Source organism: Myotis davidii, unplaced genomic scaffold, assembly GCF_000327345.1.
Source record: "Myotis davidii unplaced genomic scaffold, ASM32734v1 scaffold247, whole genome shotgun sequence".
Classification (NCBI taxonomy): Eukaryota; Metazoa; Chordata; class Mammalia; order Chiroptera; family Vespertilionidae; genus Myotis; species Myotis davidii.
In genome coordinates this window covers 3,490,150-3,510,287 of record NW_006299593.1, presented here as the reverse complement: position 1 = coordinate 3,510,287, position 20,138 = coordinate 3,490,150, and the positions used below count along the sequence as shown (strand labels likewise).

General features: G+C 37.8%; 1 protein-coding gene across 1 annotated transcript in view; it reads left to right on the top strand.

Annotated features, from left to right (window-relative positions):
• The window catches only part of ANTXR1 (anthrax toxin receptor 1), a 218,443-nt gene that overhangs the window by 20,498 nt on the left and 177,807 nt on the right, over positions 1-20,138 (top strand). Inside the window, exons 2-3 of the mRNA XM_015571469.1 lie at positions 484-555; positions 5,864-5,935. Coding sequence (XP_015426955.1) covers positions 484-555; positions 5,864-5,935 — 144 coding nt within the window. The remainder of the gene's footprint in view (positions 1-483; positions 556-5,863; positions 5,936-20,138) is intronic.

Sequence of the window (20,138 nt, the reverse complement as noted above, 5' to 3'; positions counted from 1 at the left end):
GAAATTGGACTGTTTTTTGAAGAGGGGGATTTGTTTATGTGTGTCCACTGCAGCATCTAATTTGTGCTAATCTCATTCAACAGAATTAGAGTTGTTTTCCTTTCCTTATCAAAGGAATAATTTAAATAGCTCACAAAAATAACAGTTTCCTAAAGATTTGAAACTAACCTGTAAGTCTGATTGAGCCTGGGTTTGTTTGCTTGTTTGTTTATTTGTTTGTTTGTTTGTTTTAGTGTATGAGTGTGTGTCATGGGAATGGGAAGGGATGGGAAGTGCAGTGAAGGAGTTCCCCTTAACAAAAATTTTAAGAACTCTAACATTAACTCTAAACACCATTTCAGATCATTTCCAAACTTACAGAAGTTTCAGAGAATGATCCCAGTTAATAGATAGGTCCAGTATCAATTAATAATATGAAGAGAAATGATGAAAGGTAAAGAAAATGAATACCTGATTAAGTAACGTCTGCTTTTGTTTTCCTAGATCAGGAAGTGTGATGCACCACTGGAATGAGATCTATTACTTTGTGGAACAGTTGGCTCACAAGTTCATCAGGTGAGAAACGCACGCATAGTTCCTTGCCACGAGCAAACCAGCCTGCATTTGCTGTTCTACAAATTACTGCTTCAGGGATGCTTTTTGACAAAGGTTTACCCTCAGATCTTGGACGAGACTTTGTTGTTATCTTTGCCACATCTTAGAGTGACTATTAGCTTCATGTTTTCAAGAGGGCCCCAATTTAGTTGAAAGACCAACATTTTAACCTTGTCCCTCTCTTGCTGAAGAATATATTCTTCTAGAATGATAATTAATATGTTCTTGCACAGTGTATCAAGCTGGAGCAATTGGCTCATTGTAGGAGGGAGTATAGGTATATGTAAAGTGACCAAGTCATTCCAGTTTGCCCAGAATTTTTCTAGTTTTAACACTGAAAGTCTCACATCCCTCATTCCTGGGCAAACTAGCTATGTGCTCTATCAGGTAGAATTCTCTGAGCATTCTCAACACTGCTTTCCAGAAGAGGACAATGCAGTTTTGAACATCATCACTATAAACCAGTGATGGTGAACCTTTTGAGATCGGCGTGTCAGCATTTTGAAAAACCCTAGCTTAACTCTGGTGCCGTGTCACATATAGAAATTTTTTGATATTTGCAACCATAGTAAAACAAAGACTTATATTTTTGATATTTATTTTATATATTTAAATGCCATTTAACAAAGGAAAATCAACCCAAAAAATGAGTTTGCGTGTCACCTCTGACACGCGTGTCATAGGTTCGCCATCACTGCCATTGTAGGGACCTTGGAGGGCCCACTTTCCAATAGGTATAGACACTCAGTAGTAAAGGAAAGGAGGCCACTTCCACCTCCCTGGGATAAACAACTGTAAGAGCTTCCGTGGATATGCTTGAAGCCAGCTGTCAAGGTCTTTGGTAAAGTTGTTTCCAATTGTAAATTCTAAAGCAGCTCCTCTCATCCTGGCCAGTGTGGCTCAGTTAGTTGGTTGGGCATCGTCCTGTGCACCCAAATGTTGCGGGTTCCATTCCCAGTCAGGGCAAATGCCTGGGTTGTGGGCTTCATTCCTGGTAGGGGGGTGTGCAGCAGGCAGCCAATTGATGCTTCACTCTCACACTGATGTCTCTCTCTCTCTCTCTCTCTCTCTCTCTCTCTCTCTCTCTCTCTCTCTCTCCTCTCTCCTCTCTCCTCTTTCTCTAAAAATAACTTTAAAAAATCTTTTAAAAAATTTAAAAAAAATAACAAAGCAGCGCCTATCTTGCTGATGGCCCCTATAAAGTCTTCCAGACAATATGAGTAACCATACACTTTTTGAATAAAGTTCTTTATCTCAGAAGACAGTTCTCTGAGATCAGGGTGATGACACACATGTTCCCTCCAAATTCAGCTAACAATCTCAGCATGTACCTGCCTGCCGGTTTGGAGGAAGATGTCCTCTCTGTGATACCAAAAATTGGACGCTGCAGCAGGAAGCAGCTACACCCAGATGAATGAGAAAAACATGCTGAGAGGAGAGCGGTGGATGGGGGGAGTCGAGAGAAAGGAAAGAAGCAGATGCACAGGTGGCATTAAATGCAAAATATTTAAGAGACTTAGAAGACCTAGAAGCTTAGAATTGAAAGGAACAACCTCCCAACTTATCTACTAGTATTCTAAGAGGCAGTCACTCGTAACTTGAATAGCTCTGGTGAGAAACTGCTGCCAGTTGGACAATTCCAGTTTCCAGAAAGGTCTTTTTGTCATTGAGCCAAAATATCCTCTCCTGCGCTTTTATCCACTGATCCTTTGGCGTGATAGAAAACAAACCTGCCTCCAGACACTCAACAGTATCTGCTATGTCTCTGCCCTTCCGGCCTTCTGTTTCCCCTGAAGCAGAGGAGTCTACTGGGAAAAGCTTTGAGGTTAGGCAGGTGCAGATTGGAATCTAAGCTCCATTGTGCAACCGTAGTAATTAACTCAGTTGAACCCTAGTTTGCATGTAAAAATTATGGGAGAAAACATGTGCAAACCAACTAGCCCCGCACCCAATTTAGAGTGGGTGCTAGACACTTCTCATTGCCAGTTCCTTCAGCCATTCCAGACACTTCAGTGTCTTAGAATCAAAGGAAGTTAGAGGGTAGGGATTAGGGGAGCTATGAGACCACATAATCCAATCCTCTCATTTTATAGATAAAGAAACTGAGGGCCCGAATAATTGACATGACCTAACCCAGATTTCGAGGCACTTTCCGCTGTTATCTCCACTGACCTCCCTGGCTATGGGCCCCATCCAAGTGTGGCACCAAGACTTTACTGTCATGCAAACTCCAAGCAGGAGAGACTATTTTATTGATAGCTGCAGCCCACGTGCCCATAACAGTGCCTGAGACATAGTATATAATCAGTCAATAATTTTGAGGAAGTGAATACATTTTGAGAAGGGATGACTGGTTTTTATTGATCATTGTAACAAATAGTCTAGGCAGCTAATACTGCAGAGGGGAAGTTTATTCAATAACAGTGATTAATAACGGTATAAATATATCATTTCTCATTTCAGCGGGATCCTTGAAATTTCAAGTCCTATTATTTGTCTTTATTCTGACCCCTCACGTTTTCCTAATAGTCAGTCTAACTCTTCACCATTTTCTTTAAGCCCCCAAGCTACGCCTCACACCCATCACTCTCAGCAAGGAGCCTCCCTTCCTATTTCACCAGGACCTGGAGAAGAGCACACACTGATTACCTCAGGTTCCATGCATTATCACAGATGCATGCATGTCCTTCCCACCGTCTCTGAGATTCAAGTACCCCGCTGTTTCAGGCCAATTCCTGCATTTTAGTCCATTTTATCCCACTGTTTCCGATCTCCTCCAGGTCTTTATTTCTTTTCTATGTTTTCTCTACATTTCCCCTGCCTCCATTTCCACTGCTAACAGACACCAACTAATCTCTACTGCCCCTTGTCTGAAAAGGAGAAGCAACAAATCTCTTGATTATGTGTTCCTGTTAATACTAACATATCTTACTTGTTTCTCACATATCCTTAAAAACTCGCTCTGTCTCTATATCCTTACTTTTTTTAAAATTTATCTTTATTATTGAAAGTATTACAGATGTCCCCTTTTCTTCTCCCATTAACCCCCCCTACCCTACTCCTGCCTCCTCCACAGGCCTTCCTTATATATGCATATAAGTTCGTTAGTTAAACTTTTCTCCCACTCCATCCCCCCTCTGCAATACTCAGTGTGTTGCATGCTTCTATGTCTCCGGATCTATTTTGTCTGTTTATTTGGTTCATTAGATTCCACATACAAGTGAGATCACATGATACTTGTCTTTCTCTGACTGGCTTATTTCACTTAGCTTCTTATTCATCCCTTAACTCACTGCCAACTGGCTGCTATACCCACCCTCCAGCGGCTTGCTCTCACCCGAGGCTCTACGTGGTGCCCTAGAGGACAGAGCCAGTGAGCTTCTTCAGCTGGACAGAGGAGCCTCACTGAGTCAGGATTATCTTTCCTTGGAATTCTCTCCTCCCCTGGCTTCCAGTTCTCCTTTCATCTCACTGGCCAGAGCCAGGCCTGTAAATGCCGATGTTGGTTTTAAATTTGGCTCACGTCTTGCTGCTGACACTTTCTTTGAACAGTTTCACTCACATGCTGAGTGTGCTGAGAACTCTGAAATTACGTCTCTAGCCCAGACTCATATACCAACAGCCTCTTGGAGACCTACGTTTCCCACATCTGAACTGTATTCTTTCCAAGAGCTGAACTCTCTGTAAGGGAGGCAGTGCACTGTAGTGCTTAAGAGTCCAAGTTCTAGAATGAGAATGTTTGGTTTCAAGCCCCAGATCCACCATTCTCCCACTGTGTGACCTTTATCTTTCAGGGTCTCAATTTTCTTTTGTAAAAAAAAAATAAGAATAATAACAGTACTGATCTCATAAAGTTATTCTAAGTTTAATGAGATAATACTGGCAAGTCACTTAACAGTAGTGTCAGGCACATAGTAAGCACTTGGTAAGTTTGGCCGTAATTAGTATGATCATTATTATTGTTATTTAGGACAGGTACCCTGCCGGGCCAGCACTGGTAACATAGTAATAGGTAGCGTGGTGTCACGCACAGAGAACCCAAGTCTGCTTCACGAAACCAATATTCAATACACCAGGTACTGCTTGGGCTCCTCCCAAGCATTAAACACCATGCTAACGGTTTCCAAAGATGCTTCAAGCGTATGGTAGGTAATGAATGTAGACTTCATCCTGGAAGCAATAGGAGCCATTAGAGGTTTTATTGCAAATGATTGACAACATCTGATTTATATTTTAGGAAAATAATTCTGGGAGCAGGGGAACAAGGAATGATGATAGATAAGTTCATCCCTAGGCAATAACTGTAGGAGTCAGATAACTGAGGTCAAGTTCTTAAGCTAAGAGATGAAAAAGAGACAGAGAGAGAGAGAGAGAGAGAGAGAGAGAGAGACAGGTTTGAGAAACATTTAGGAAGTGAGAAAGATACTAGCTGGGGCCAGATCAGGTTTGGGAGGTTACTGCATTGTGAATAGATTGGTGCTGTGATGGATGAACCAGTTGGCCACCCAGCGACAGCCCTGCAGTCTGACAGTCCATTCTGCAGACAGAAGCATATTTGGTCCTTAGCTGAGAGTTGTTCTGACTCCCAGAACAAGTAAAATTTGTCAATTGTACATTGACAAAGCTTCTAAGTAATGCCATATAAAAATCATGCCAATACATTAATTACTAATGAGAAATATAACTATCAACTGGAATAGATATGCTAGGGGCCCATCAGCACAGTCTCTCCTTATAGGATAACCTCCTTGGGAAGCCAAGTAGAAATCAGAAGCTGATGGTGATCCTACTTTCAGAGCAAAAGGAGTTCACAGGTGATCTTAATGGCTGATGGGAACAAGCTGCACCCATCTGAGATGCTCTCTTCCTTATAGGGTACACCAGATGACGGCAAGACACTATCAAACTCTGTCTATTGAGATCCCTTTTTGGTAGAACCATGCAGACCAGTCCTCTCCTAGGGACACACTTCTTCAGACAGAGCACAGGCAGTGATGAATTTTAGCTTCTTCCTTATAATCCGCACTCACTGAGTGGTGGTGTCGAATCAGAAGCGGCCTCCAGGAAGACAACATGGGTCTTCTCTTTGGTCCATAGCTTCAAGTCTTCTGCTGGCTAAATGTTTACACCAATGATGGAAGCCCCTTGGGTTGTAGGTCCTCAGTTTTGGCAGCCTTAACATAAAGGGCAGGGGAGGGAGGAAGCCTGGACCAGAACGGCATTGCACAGTCTTTCTATTGGCCCTCATAGGATTTCTTTTCCTTTCCAGCCCACAGCTGAGAATGTCCTTTATTGTCTTCTCTACTCAAGGAACAACCCTAATGAAGCTAACAGAAGACAGGTAAGCATGCCCCTCCCCGTCATAAAAATGCTTATCTTTTCTTGAGTAGTTCTCCTATTTCTGCCCTACGGCCAACCTTGACCTGTCGGTAATTTTACTCTAATAGTTCTCTATTTTCACTTAAGCCTTGAACTTTGCACATTGATCCATCTGCTAGTTTACTCTGTGATGATTTTGATCGAATTTCCTGATGTTGGTGAAATTTTATAAATGACTAAATCACATTAAGGTAAATCTTACATTTGATTGGTGACTCGGTCTGTTAACTTGGAGCAAAATGTTAGCAAAACCATTTCTTGGGGACTATATTTTCTTTTCTTTTAATTAGATTTATTTTGTGAGTTAAGGTTTCAGACATTAAGCACACTGTGAGAGAGGCAAGAACTTGAAATATTGTCATACATAGTTACTAAGGCAGGAAAGAGAAAGGGAAGGTTTATGATACCACAAAATAAAAGAAAATTTGAATCAAGTGTGGGAAAATGCTGTTGACATAAAAGGATTCGTTAAACCTAGCTTAACAAAAATGTTATTTTGGGTTTTACCACCCGCAGATGAAAACTAGTGCTTACAGAGACATTGTCATTCATTCATAGTTAGGATGGTATATTGAGAGTAGAGATGACAGTTTTGAGTTAATGAAACTTAGTCTACTTTTTAAAAATTGATGTGGTCCCCATGAGAGATGCACCATTGGGTTGGGGGGGGGGCATGTGGGACTTATGTATGGACATATTGGAAAAGGGGAAGGAGGTAGGGTAAGTCTAGGGAGGTCAGGAAGACTTTATTCTATAACATTCTTCTTCCAAAACTAACTAACAGGACAGAATAAGGTGTTCTGGATTTTGCAATGAAACAGCAAATAGAAGCTAGTCCCATTTTTTTCCATATCTTGGTTTATTATCTATAACAAAAAGACTACTTCATACCATCTAGATCAGGGGTCCTCAAACTTTTTAAACAGGGGGCCAGTTCACTGTCCCTCAGACCGTTGGAGGGCTGGACTATAGTTTAAAAAAAATTATGCACACAAATTCCTATGCACACCTCACATATCTTATTTTGAAGTAAAAAAACAAAATGGGAACAAATAAAATATTTGTATTTGCATGTGGCCGTGGGCTGTAGTTTGAGGACCCCTAATCTAGATGCTTTCAACCCCTATTTCTCTTTCAGCAGTATCTATTACTAGAGGCCCAGTGCACGAAAATTCATGCACTCGGGGGGCGGGGATCACTCAGGCTGACCTGTGCCTTCTCGCAGTCCGAGACCCCTTGGGGGGATATCCACCTGCCAGCTTAGGCCCGTTCCCCAAGGGAACGTATACATCCCTCTGGCAGCCTGGGAGCCCTCGGGGGATGTCCAGCTGCAGCTTAGGCCTGCTCCCCTGGGGACTGAGCCTAAGCTGGCAGTCAGACATCCTTAGTGCTGCCAAGGAGGCGGGAGAGGCTCCCATCACTGCTGCTGCACTCGCAGCTGTCAGCCTGGCCTGTGGCTGAGCGGAGCTCCCCCTGTGGGAGCACACTGACCACCAGGGGGCAGCTCCTGTGTTAAGCATCTGGCCCCTGGTGGTCAGTGTGCATCATAGCAACTGGTCATTCCTGTTCATTCCGCCATTACAGTCAATTTGCATATTACCCTTTTATTATATAGAATAAGAATATGCATACATGTCATTTGAGATTAACAGAAACTTATTTTAAAAACAGGAGTTTCTGCCCTGGCTAGGTGGCTTATTTGGTTGGAGCATCATCTCGTGCACCAAAATGTTGTGGGTTTGATTCCCAGTCAGGGCACACCCCTAGATTGTGGGTTCAATGCTGGTTGAGGCGCATATGGGAGGCAACCAATATTTCTCTCTCATTTCAATGTTTCCCTCCATCTATCTCTCCCCTTTCTCTCTCTAAAATCAATAAAAAACATATCCTCAAATGAGGGTTTAAAAACACACACACAGCAGTTTCTTATTCCTTATTAATAAAAGGAGAAACTGACACTGTTATCAATGAAAGTGGAGGATTCCATTCCCCACTTGGTGCTGGGGGTCGGATTCTTAATATCTTGAGAAGAAGAATGTTCTGAGACTCACACAGGAGGATGAGTAATTTTTATTTGCATAGAATTATGTATCTTGGTTTCCAAAGTCCCATTTCCCTTAATCCAGTCCTGGAAGATGTGCAGCTGAGGAGTCAGCAAAGCCAATGTCCAAAGTTTCCCTTCTGTGATGAAGCAGGGTCCAGTTTAGCATTGGGCTAGCTGCAGTCCATCAGTCCAGTGCGTGTGGGCCTTGTGGGTGAATGCAGGGGAGCCAAGAGAACTTACTGCCTGCAACAAGAGTCCCAAGTGTCCTGAAAACACAAAGTGCAAGAGCATGAACCAGGAGAGTGAACTCCTTTGTATAGGAGATTAAATATCTTATATCTTCCCACGTTTGTAGTGGCCATGCCTACTCTGACCAGTGACCTGTTCCCAGGTATGACTCACAGACAAGTACTTCCCTATTTCACCCAGAATTTACTGGGCATGCATCTACACTGCAGCTTCCTGGCTAAGCTTCACAAAGGGCTATGATGTTTGGCTAAATCACAACGGTATCAAAGCCATATCTTATTCCTAAGGATACAAGCAGAACCCACACTGGTCGCAGGTCCCACATTTTCCCACTCTATTTTGCTGCCTTATATTAATAAACAGAGAACTGCCCTAACTGGTTTGGTTCAGTGGATAGAGCGTCAGCCTGAGGACTCAAGGGTCCCAGGTTCGATTCCAGTCAAGGGCATGTACCTTGGTTGCGGGCACATCCCCAGTGGGGAGTGTGCAGGAGGCAGCTGGTCGATGTTTCTCTCTCATCGATGTTTCTAACTCTCTATCCCTCTCCCTTCCTCTCTGTAAAAAATCAATAAAATATATTTTTTAAAAATCATCATTCTCCCCTTTAATAAAATAAAATAAAATAAACAGAGAACCACAAAGCCCAAGAAACCTATGACCTTTTTAAAAAATATTGGCCAAGGACTTTAAAAAGCTCTGAGAAAGTGTCTCTAGTTTGTGGGGTCTCTATTCAAGACTCCCAATCTTTCTCAGTCTTTGAATGATGGCATCGTTGTGTGGAGATGTCTTTTATTCATACAAAACTTCCCTTTCATCCATTCTTCACATTTTCTGACAGCCCGAGGCTGCCTAGTGCTGCTTCATGATGATTATTCCACCCACTCCATGACTAAGAGTTTGGCCAAGCGACCGATTCACACGTCACATCCCTTGTGGATATTTTGTGTGCTACTGCTCATGACCTTTGGGAAGTTGGGGAGGGCAGAGGGAAGGTCACAGATTTATAAACACTCATGGAACACTAGGTTTTCAGATCCATTTTGGTTCTGCTACTTCAAATTACTCATCTGAATCCTACTTTCAATCTAATTTTTTGTGCCTTCACTTCACTACCCCTAGTTTCCTGTGCGAAGGAGAAGAAAGAGGATCCAGGGGTGGGCAAACTTTTTGACTCGAGGGCCACAATGGGTTCTTAAACTGGACCGGAGGGCCGGAACAAAAGCATGGATGGAGTGTGTGTGTGAACTAATATAAATTCAAAGTAAACATCATTACATAAAAGGGTATGGTCTTTTTTTTTTTAGTTTTATTCATTTCAAACGGGCCGGATCTGGCCCGCGGGCCGTAGTTTGTCCACAGCTGGGTTAGACTGTGCTGTTTGCTAGAAGCAGGATTTAATAATTAAGGGCTGATAATGTAGCAAACAACAGCCAGAAATGCTTTCCTAAAGGCTGTAAGGGTTTCATATGGTGACTGCTTAGCCTAACCTGTGAGTCAACTAACAAAGCATGACATGGTTTCCTGACACATCCCCAACCTTATCAGCCTCTGTGAAAATGGGGGCAAGCCATCTCTCTCTAAAATACTTTCTCATAGGAGTGGCTACAAGAATTAGGCTCTCAGAACCTCTAAGCTGGTACTATTTCTGAAATATATGACTTTCACTGTTTTAGTTGGTCACAGGAATTTGTATACTTTTTTCTATATCTCATTTGATCTTCACAATATCCCTGTAAGACAGTTTAAAATGCATTATTATATATAATTATTGAGGAAACATACAGAGTTTTTAAAACTTGTTTAAGAACAAGACATGAATTAGCAGAGATTCTCATTTCAACAAGAACAAAAGATTTTGGGTAAGTTGAAAGAAATAATATCAAAGGCATATTTGCATCCAATTCTTGGGATCAAATCACATAGGGGGAACCATGGGAAGGTTGAAGAAATAGAGTGAAAAATACATGTGAGGTGCCAAAATGTAGATTTACTTTGAGAATCACTATCATTTGTGTCTTTTATATGCTAAGCTCTTTATGTATTATTTCTTATCTATCCCTATACAGCCATTATTACTTCAACTTCTAATGTGGCCTCGGTGGTCATTTGATTCATTGTTTTATATGTAATATGCCATTTTTCACTAACTGTTTTTAATATTTTATTTTTATCTTTAATTCTCAGCAATGGGATTATGATGTGTCTAGGCATGGTTTTCTTTGAGTTTACCCTATTTTGGCTTTGCAGAGCTTCTCAAATCTATAAACTTAGGTCTTTCATCAAATTTGGGGAATTTGTAGTAATTTTTTCTGCACTTGTCATTTTCTCCTCTCCTTCTGGGACTCCAGTGGCACAGAAGTTAGACCTTTTGATATTATTCCACATGCCCCTGTTCGGTTCTTCTTCAATCTTTCTGTTCTTCAGGTTACATCATTACCATTGATCTATCTCCATGTTCACTGACTCTCACCTCTGTCATCTCTATTCTGCAATTGAGCTCATCTATTTAATTTTTTACTGCAGGTATTGTGTTTTTTAGTCCTAAAGTTTTTTTTTGTTCTTTTAAAATTTTATTTCTTGCTGAGAACTTTTATCTTTCTATTTATTTCATGTGTTTATCTTTACCTCATGCAACATAGTTATTATAACTGTTTTAAGTTGTTCGTTAATTCTAACAGCTCACATTTGCATCTTAATTGTCTTCTCCCTTAAGAACTGGTCACATATTCTAGGTACTCTGTATGTGGAGTGATTTTAGATTATATCCTAGAAGTTTGTGATGTTATGTTGTTTAGACTCTGAGTCATAGTCAAATCCTCTGGAGAATTGTTTTTCTTTGTTTGCTTAGTAAGAAATCACCCTGCTGGGTTCAGACCACAAGTCCTATCACTTCTTCTGTGGGTGGTCATTTTTATCTTGGTCCCATTTTCAAAGGCTTTGCTAAGCTGCACTGGGTCTATCCTCCACATGTGTAGTTCAAGATGAACCTGGGATTATATAACTTCATACACAGAATTAAAGGGACCCCTTCTCCAGCTCTCTCCTCTCCAGCATTCTTCAATACTATCTTACCCACCAAGGCCCCTCTTTCCAAGTCATCTAGCAAGAAAAATGGGGTTTCTCCTGGCGTTTTGGCCATCACATTGCTTCACACAGTTTTCACCTTAGGCCAACCATGGAGCAAAGCCAGGAGTAATAAATGAGAAGTAAAAATGGAGATTCCCTCTACATTCTTTTAGCCACAAGATGCCCTTTCACCAGCGGCCAGAAATATGGGGATTTTCTAGGTCTTTTAGGTAACATCCCAGGCCACTGCCATGTACTGAGACCCACAGTCAGATTAAAGGCATGGGAAAAAAGAGGAAAACAAATTGGGGCTCATGTGTGTGTGGGTTATTCCTCCAGGTTTTAACTGCTTTCCTCAATCCACCTGCTTTGTTTACTTTTCAGAGCCCTGGTGTGTTTGCTTTTTAATTCTGTTCAGAGTTTTGTTATAATCAGCAGGAGTGATAGCCAGGGGAAAGTTTGCTCCATCTTACCTGCTGTTACGTTAATTTTACTGGTAATGATGCTGAGATTTAGAGAGTAGATAACTTGCTAAGGTCAAATAATAAAAATGGCAGAACTAGTATTCTGATTCTGGATTCTGGATTTGGTCCAACTCATGTGCTTTGCTCTTCCAAGATTTCTTAGCTTCATCCGTTTGCAAAGCAATTAACAAACTGTAACAAAATTTTTAGGCTTCTTCATTAGCATAATAAAGGATCGAATGTTAATTTAAGTACTATTAGAATTTATTATTTTAGTGTTAATTACTGCATATAATTTTCTAAAAACTCCCTGGAATGTCTTTTCCTGATCTTCATTGAAATACTTTAAATGTTTCATTGGAAATGAGATCATGTCAAGGAAGTACAACTCTTACTTTGAAAGAAATCAGGAATAGATATTAAATTTAATCAAATGCATTTTTGGCATCTATTGAGATGATCGTATTTTTCTTTGACCTACTAATACAGTGAAATGCATTAATAATATTTTTTAATATTGGATCATTCTTGCATTTATGGTTACCCTTGGTTGTAATATGTTATTATTTTAATGTAGAGCTGAATTCTATTTCTGTATTTTATTCAGAAATTTAGCACCATAATTGTGATTGGGCTGTTATTGTCCTTTTATGACTCTCTTTACTTACAGTATTTTCTGTAATTTTTTTTACATTTAGGTCTTTACCTCTTCTAGAATTTATTCTGATGTACAGTGTAATGCCAAGATGAATCATATTTCCTCCAAGTGTTTAGACAGTTTTTCCAATACCATTTTGCTGAGTAATCATTTGCTACCAATGTGAAAAGTTAAACACTTCCATAAACTTGGCTCCATTGCTAGGTTTTCTATTTTGATGCACCGCATTTCTGTCTGTTCCCATGTTAGAACAAAATTACATATTTTAATTAGTTTTAACATCTGGAAGACTAGTCATTCCTCACTTCTAATGTTGGATGAAAATTTCCCTGGTGTTTAGATTTTTGTTTTGTCTGTTGTTTTTTACAATGTGTATTTCAAATAATTCTTATCATGTTCCAAAATATTTTGGCGATTTTTCATTTGAATTGTATGAATAATGTTAGCGAAATGGCATTGCATTTTACTATATCTAGCTTGTTTAAGGATATATCACTTCTCATTTATGTCCCTCAGTAAGGTTTTGATATTTTCTTTAAATCAGTGTCATACAATGTTTCCTAAGTTTATTTCTAGGCACTTTAAAGTTTTTTCCCCCTGTGAATAATTTTTTTCTGTTGTATTTTTTAAATTACCACTTACTATAGAGCAATTAACCTGTAATATGGGAGTCCATGGGCTTTTATTAAATGATTTTTTAAAATTTGCAAGTCAGAGAGATTATAGTTTGTATCAGAAAAGGCTAATGATCCCAAAATTGTTAAGAAAAACTGGTTTGGGGAAAAACTATTGGTTTTATAAATTTATTTCTCATTCCATATTTTAAAGATGTTTTTATTGACTTCAGAGAGAAGAAGGGAGATGGAGAGAGAGATAGAAACATCAATGATGACAGAGAATCATTGATAGGCTGCCTCTTTCACTCCCTCTACTGGGAATTGAGCCAGTATCCCAGGCATGTGCCCTGACCGAAAATTGAACTGTTGACCTCCTGGTTCATGGGTCCATGCTCAACCACTGAGCCACACCAGCCAGGCTTCCATCTTTTAGTGAAACATTTTATTGATTCCAATACTTTCCAGTTAATTTTGGAATGGTTTTTAGGTAAAATAGTTGTACTATTTGTAATTAATAATAACTTCTATTCTCTTTTCCAATATTTATAGCTGTTATATCTTCTGTGTGTCTTATTACAAATAAAATTTTCAAATTTTAATGGGAATGACTTGTATTTCATAATTATGTACTTCATTGGATATTGACTTCATAGATATATTTTATCTACTATATTAAGGAATTATTCTTCCAATTTTATTTAATTTTTTGTATTAAATAAATGTTTTATTATACGCCCTTTGGTCATATCAAGATAATTATAGCTTTCTTCTTTATTTATCTTTGTCCTTCCTGTCCATTTGAAAATTTTAAATCAAATGATTTTTTGGTGAAAAATTACATTCATGGAATAAATTTTATTTATTATGATTTATTTTTTTATTATATTTCTGGATTTGATTTAATATAAGCCTGAAGATATTGCTTATCAACATTTAATATTAAGAGTGTTCAGGAGCCGAAACCGGTTTGGCTCAGTGGATAGAGCGTTGGCCTGCGGACTGAAACGTCCCAGGTTCGATTCCGGTCGAGGGCATGTACCTGGGTTGCGGGCACATCCCCAGTGGTGGGTGTGCAGGAGGCAGCTGATCGATGTGTCTCTCTCATCGATGTTTCTATCTCTCTATCTCTCTCCTTTCCTCTCTCTAAAAAATCAATAAAATATTTAAAAAAAATAGAAAATAAAAAAAAGAGTGTTCAGGAGTTTTATTTTATACTATCTTTGTCAGCCTATGGGTAAAAGGATTATGTGAGTTTGTTAACATGAATTGGCAGTCTTTCCATATGCTGTGGAATATCTTAACTTATATAGAAGTATGTGTTTTTTCAAGGTTTGATACCACTCAGAGGAAAACAATCTAAGCCTAGATCATTATTAAAGAAGCTCTTTGACATTTATATTACATTCTTATATGACCTATGTTACCATATTTTTCACCTTGAGAAGTGGTAGGAATTACCAATGTATTGATATTTTAACTCTATAACTCACTTTTTCAGTTTTCAAAATCTCTTATGTACCTGTGGTTATATTCCTTTTCCTACATTCATGTAAAGGTATTTATTTTCTCTTATTTGCCCATTCAAATTACTCAATGGTGTGTCTCTTAAATTTACTCATCAATTCTCTTATGCATTTGTTTTGTTCTGTGATTTATTATTTTATTCCTTTACTTCTATTAATTCCTTCTGCTTCTTATTTTTTTATTTCACCTGTTTTTCTGGCTCTTTGAATTGGAAGTTTATTCATTATATCATTTCTTGTTTAATAATAAAAGTTATTAATATAAATTATATTCTAAATCTCATTCTTGTTGAATATCACATACTCTGACTTGTATTGTTCTCATTATATTCTAAATAGTTTAAATTTATAATTTTATATTTGATTTAATGTGATTCACAAAGTATTTCACAATTTCACATAATTTTAAAATATTTTTCTCAATTTCAAGAGTTATTGCATTTTTTAAGAAAATGTGGTATATAATTTCTGCTTTTAAAATTTATTAATTTTGTTGGTGGACTAGTTTATGATTAAATTTTGTTTATCATCCATGAATATTAGAAAATATGCATACTTTGAATAAAAATTTTTATATAAAATCATATTAAATTTATCAATTATTTTATTTTTTTGTTCACTTGATCTGTGAAGACAGAAATAATTTTAAACTTTCCACTATGTTTCACTTGAGTATCCAACACATTGTTTTATAATTTATATTGAATTACTTAGCTAACATGTATTATCATTATCGAATATATTTCCAATCAACATAAAACAACCTATTTGTCTCTTTAATGCTTTCTGCTTCATGTTATTTTCTCCTCCTGGATGCTTGTAAAAATTATTTTTCTTTGTCTTTGGAATTTTTAAAAAGTCAAGAGAATATGTCTAGGTGTGAGTTCTCTTATTTTGTGCAATACTTTGTGTAGGACTTGAGCTATTTCATCTGACAATTTAATAAGCTTCTTCAGCTTAAGAAATTTTTCTATTATTTCTTTTATTATTACGTTTTCTTGTCTGTGAATTATAGTCTTGAATTTATCCAATAACTCTTTTATATTCTACTATAATTTTTAATCTCTATCATTTTTCTTTGAATTCTTGGCAAATAATTCACTCTGGTCCTGTAATTCTCCAATTTAAGTTTTGTTTTGTTTTTGCAGTATTCTACTTACTATTCATGGCTTCACTGCATTTTTTATTGTGGTAAAATTCATGTATCATAAAACTTGCTATTTTAACTATTGTTAAGCATGCAATTCAGTGGTATTAAGTTGTGCGATTATCCATCTCCAAAACTTTTCCATCATCCTAAACTGAAACTCCCACCGGCCCCTGGCGACTTCTATTCTACTTTTTATGTCTATGCATTGCCTATTCTAGACTCCTCATGTAAGAGGAGTCATATCATATTTGTCCTTTTGTGTCTGGTTTATTTCACTTAGCATGTTTTCATTTCATCCATATTGTGGCAGGTATTAGAATTTCATTCATTTTAAGGCAGAATAATATTCCATTGTTTGTATTTACCACATTGTGTTTATCCATTCATCTGTCAATGGGCATTTGGGTTGTTTCCACCTTTTGTCTGTTGTGAATAATTTTTCTATGAACATTGGCGTGTAAATATCTGTTCAGGTTTCTGTTTTCAATTCTTTTGGGATTATATGTAGAAATGAGTTGCTGAATTATATGGTAATTCTATGTTTGATTTTTTTTTTTTTTTGAGGAATTGCCATCCTGTTTTTCACAATGGCTGCAACATTTTACATTTTACCAATAATCTACAAGGAACATCTCAACATCTTTTCTGACACTTGTTATTTTCTGGGTTTGTTTGTTTGTTTTTGTAACAGCCATCCTAATGGGTGTGAAATGGTATCTCATTATGGTTTTGATATCTATGTCCTTAGTAATCAGTGATGCTGAATACCTTTTCATGTGATTATTGGAACATTTGTATATCTTCTTTGGAAAAATGTTTATTCAAGTCTTTTGCCTATTTTTTATTGGTTTTTTTGTCATTGAGTTCTAAGAGTTCTTTATATAGTCTGGATATTAATCCCTTATCTAATATATTACTTGCAAATATTTTCTCTCATCCAACAGGTTACCGTTTCACTCTGTTGATACTGTCCTTTGATGCACAAAAGTCTTTAACTTTGATGGAGTCCAATTTATTTAATTTTTCTTTTGTTGCTTGTACTTGATGTCATATCCCAAGAAATCATTGCAAAATTCAGTGTCATAAAACTTTTGCCCTATTTTCTTCTAAGAGTTTTATAGTTTTATCTCTTACATTTAGGTTCTTGATTCATTGTGAATTATTTATGTGGTTTAAAAAAGGAGTCCAATTTTTTTCTGTTGCAGATGCATATCTAACTTTCCAAGCACCATTTGTTGAAAAGCTTGCCTTTTCCCCATTGGATAGTTGACACCTTGTCAAAAATGACTTGACCAGATATGCAAAGTTTTATTTCTGGGTTCTCTATTCTATTCTATTGGTCTATTTGTCTCTCCTTATGCTGGTACCACACTGCTTTGATTACTGTGGCTTTGTAGTAAGTTTTGAAATGAGAAAGTGTGAGCCTTTCAACTTTTCTTCTTTATCAAGATTGTTTTGGCTATTTAGGGTCCCTTAGGATTTCATATGAATTTTAGGATAAGTTTTTCTATTTCTGCAAAATGCTATTGGAATTTTGATAAGGATTGCATGAAATCTATAGATCACTTTGGGTCCTATTATCATCTTAATAGTATTAAGTCTTCTGATCCATAACACAGGCTGTCTTTCCACTTATTTATGCCTTTCATTTCTTTCATCAATGTTTTGTATTTTTTATTGCCATTTCAAATTTTTTAAGTGACAAATGTCTTTCAACCCTATGAATATTTTCCTGATTCTGAATTTTTCCTTTTTGTGTGTGTGTCCCTGATATTGTGTAGGGGATGGAATATCTTCATCATGAGTATGAATTAGTAATGTTGTATGTTTCTTACATTAGTTTATTTCAAAGGGGAAATTTTCTCAAATTCCTCAAATGGGTCCTCTTTTTCCCAACTTCTGAGACATTTCCTTAGTATAGTGACTCAAAAGAAAAACAACTATGTTTTTCAGTACTGGGTTTTGGGGTAAGTTCCGTCAGACATCATGTAAGATCCCAGGCTAAAGAAGACAGGAACATTTAGGTGTACATAATGTAGCTTTTTTTCCCTGGAAAGTCTGAAGGCCCAGTAGTACATCCAAGGTAGGGAAGATACAGAAGCCAACGGACGATGGTCAGGTGCAGATGTTGGATCCCTATGTTAAGCACCTTTCCTATCACCAGCCACAGGCTTCTCTTCTCATGTCCTGGAATTCCAGGCTGACAGGTCCTTCCCTCACCATGATGTCAGCAGCTCCAGTTTTGCAGGAATTCCTCCAAGTGTCTGGCACGTATATGGCATCTTTACCTATTTTCCATCAGTGATAAACATTTTCTCCTATTATGTTAGTTTAGCTCTTTCTACATCATTTTGGACAGAAAAGGGGGAGTTAAAATGTGTAGACCCAGAACACTATCTTTAACTGAAATTTTCACCTTTCTTATACACTTTGCAAAATTATAAAACAAAGCATAACAAAACAACAAGTCAAACAATTATTATGTCTTATCCAACCCACTGGCCTCATTTCACTAAGGAGAATCATTCTCAGAGAGAGAGGGAATTATTTGCCCAAATTCACATTGAGTAGTCAGTGGCAGTAGAATTTTTTTTTAAACTCACAAAATTAAAATATTTAAATTTAGTGATTTTTCCCATACTACATTAAATAATGGACCCAATTCACGGCACATGTATGCATGCTGCTATCTTGTTTCTTATCTGTGGAATACTTAAATGAAAGCAATTGCTAAGTATATGCGCAAATACATATGCATTTTTTAGTCTATATAAAATCTTTTATTAATGGCTTCTTATGTACCAATATCTTAAAATATTTTTTCAGCTATAATAAAAGAAAATGGTAATCCCTACCCTGTGAGGGTGTTATGGGAACTATATTATTTATTATATGTATTATATAGGTGGGGATACTGAGTCGGAGAAGGCTGAAGGCCACTCTGCTGTAAAAGTGTAGAAACCCAGGCATCATGACCCAATATCCACACCCTTAACCACTATACTATAGGGTTTCCCACAATTTTACTCTTATATATGGTTTTAAGTTTTAAAAAATCCAATTCAATTCACTACCCTAAACCCTAGGGAAAACAGTTCCCCAAGAACATATGCCCTCTACACATTTTATCTTCATGGCCTTTTATCAGCTTCAGCTTGGAAATCGTCCTCACAAAGAGAGAGGTAAAGAGGTCGCATCAGCATTTCGCAGATGGGGTGAAGAGGTTAAGTGTCTTGCTTACTGCTTAAGAAGTTGCAGTGAGAGCCAAGAATGCTTGGCTCAAACTGCTGAGTGGAAACCAAGAGACCACACTTCTCTATCCCTCTCAGTCATCTTCTGGTTTGGTTGGGAGTGTGGTTTTGCCATTAGTGTCACAGGGGAAAATGACATATTCTGAACACACCGCTTGATTCCTGGAGCAGAATGATTATAGGCTGTTGTTACCAAGAGACAGTTCTAAAAGTCTTTTCTAAATATAAAAATAAAAGAGAAAAAGTCTTCAGATACTTTGTGCTTGAAAGACCTGGGATTCGTTCCATTTTGAGATATTATTCACTTTAATACAAGAAGCTTTGATGATAAAATTAAGAGAAATACAGCAGAGCATTTATTCATTGGCCTGTTGATTGAAGGGTAATATCATGGGGTCTGAGTCAGTTGCCTTCAGCCTTCTCTGACTCTGCGCCTTTGTTTCTTATCTGTAAAATCAATGTAATGGCCTGGCCAATGTGGCTCAGTGGTTGATTATCAACCTATGAACCAGGAGGTCACAGTTCGATTCCCAGTCAGGGCACATGCCTGGGTTGCGGGCTCAAACCCCAATAGGGAGCATGCAGAAGGCAGCTGATTGATAATTCACTCTCATCATTGATGTTTCTATCTCTCCCTCTCCCTTCTCTCTGAAATCAATAAAATCATATTTCTTTAAAAAAAAAAGAATATAATAATAGCCCCTACCTTATAGAACTGTTAGAAGAATTAACAATGCCAGGCATATAGTCAGTGTCCTTGTTATTATTGTGGTTGTTGCCGGGGTTTTGACAAACAGCTAAGGAATTATCCCAGATCCTCCTGGATACACCCCCACTCAAATCATCTGCATATCCAACAGTAATTCAAAGAGGGTGTCCCCAGCTCTGCCTGGCCTACCTCCTTCTCTGAAGTATTTAGCTTTTGGCTGTCCTGTCACTATATAGAGGCATACAGGTAGAACATTCTGCTCCAGCATGAGGCCACATAAAAGTTAGTGTTTCCTTTGTCTGATGGTTCTCAACCTTCCTAATGCCATGACCCTTTAATACAGTTCTTCAGGTTGTGGTGATCCCGCAATTTCATTGTTACAAATTGAACATAATTAAAGCATAGTGATTAATCACAAAACAATATGTAATTAT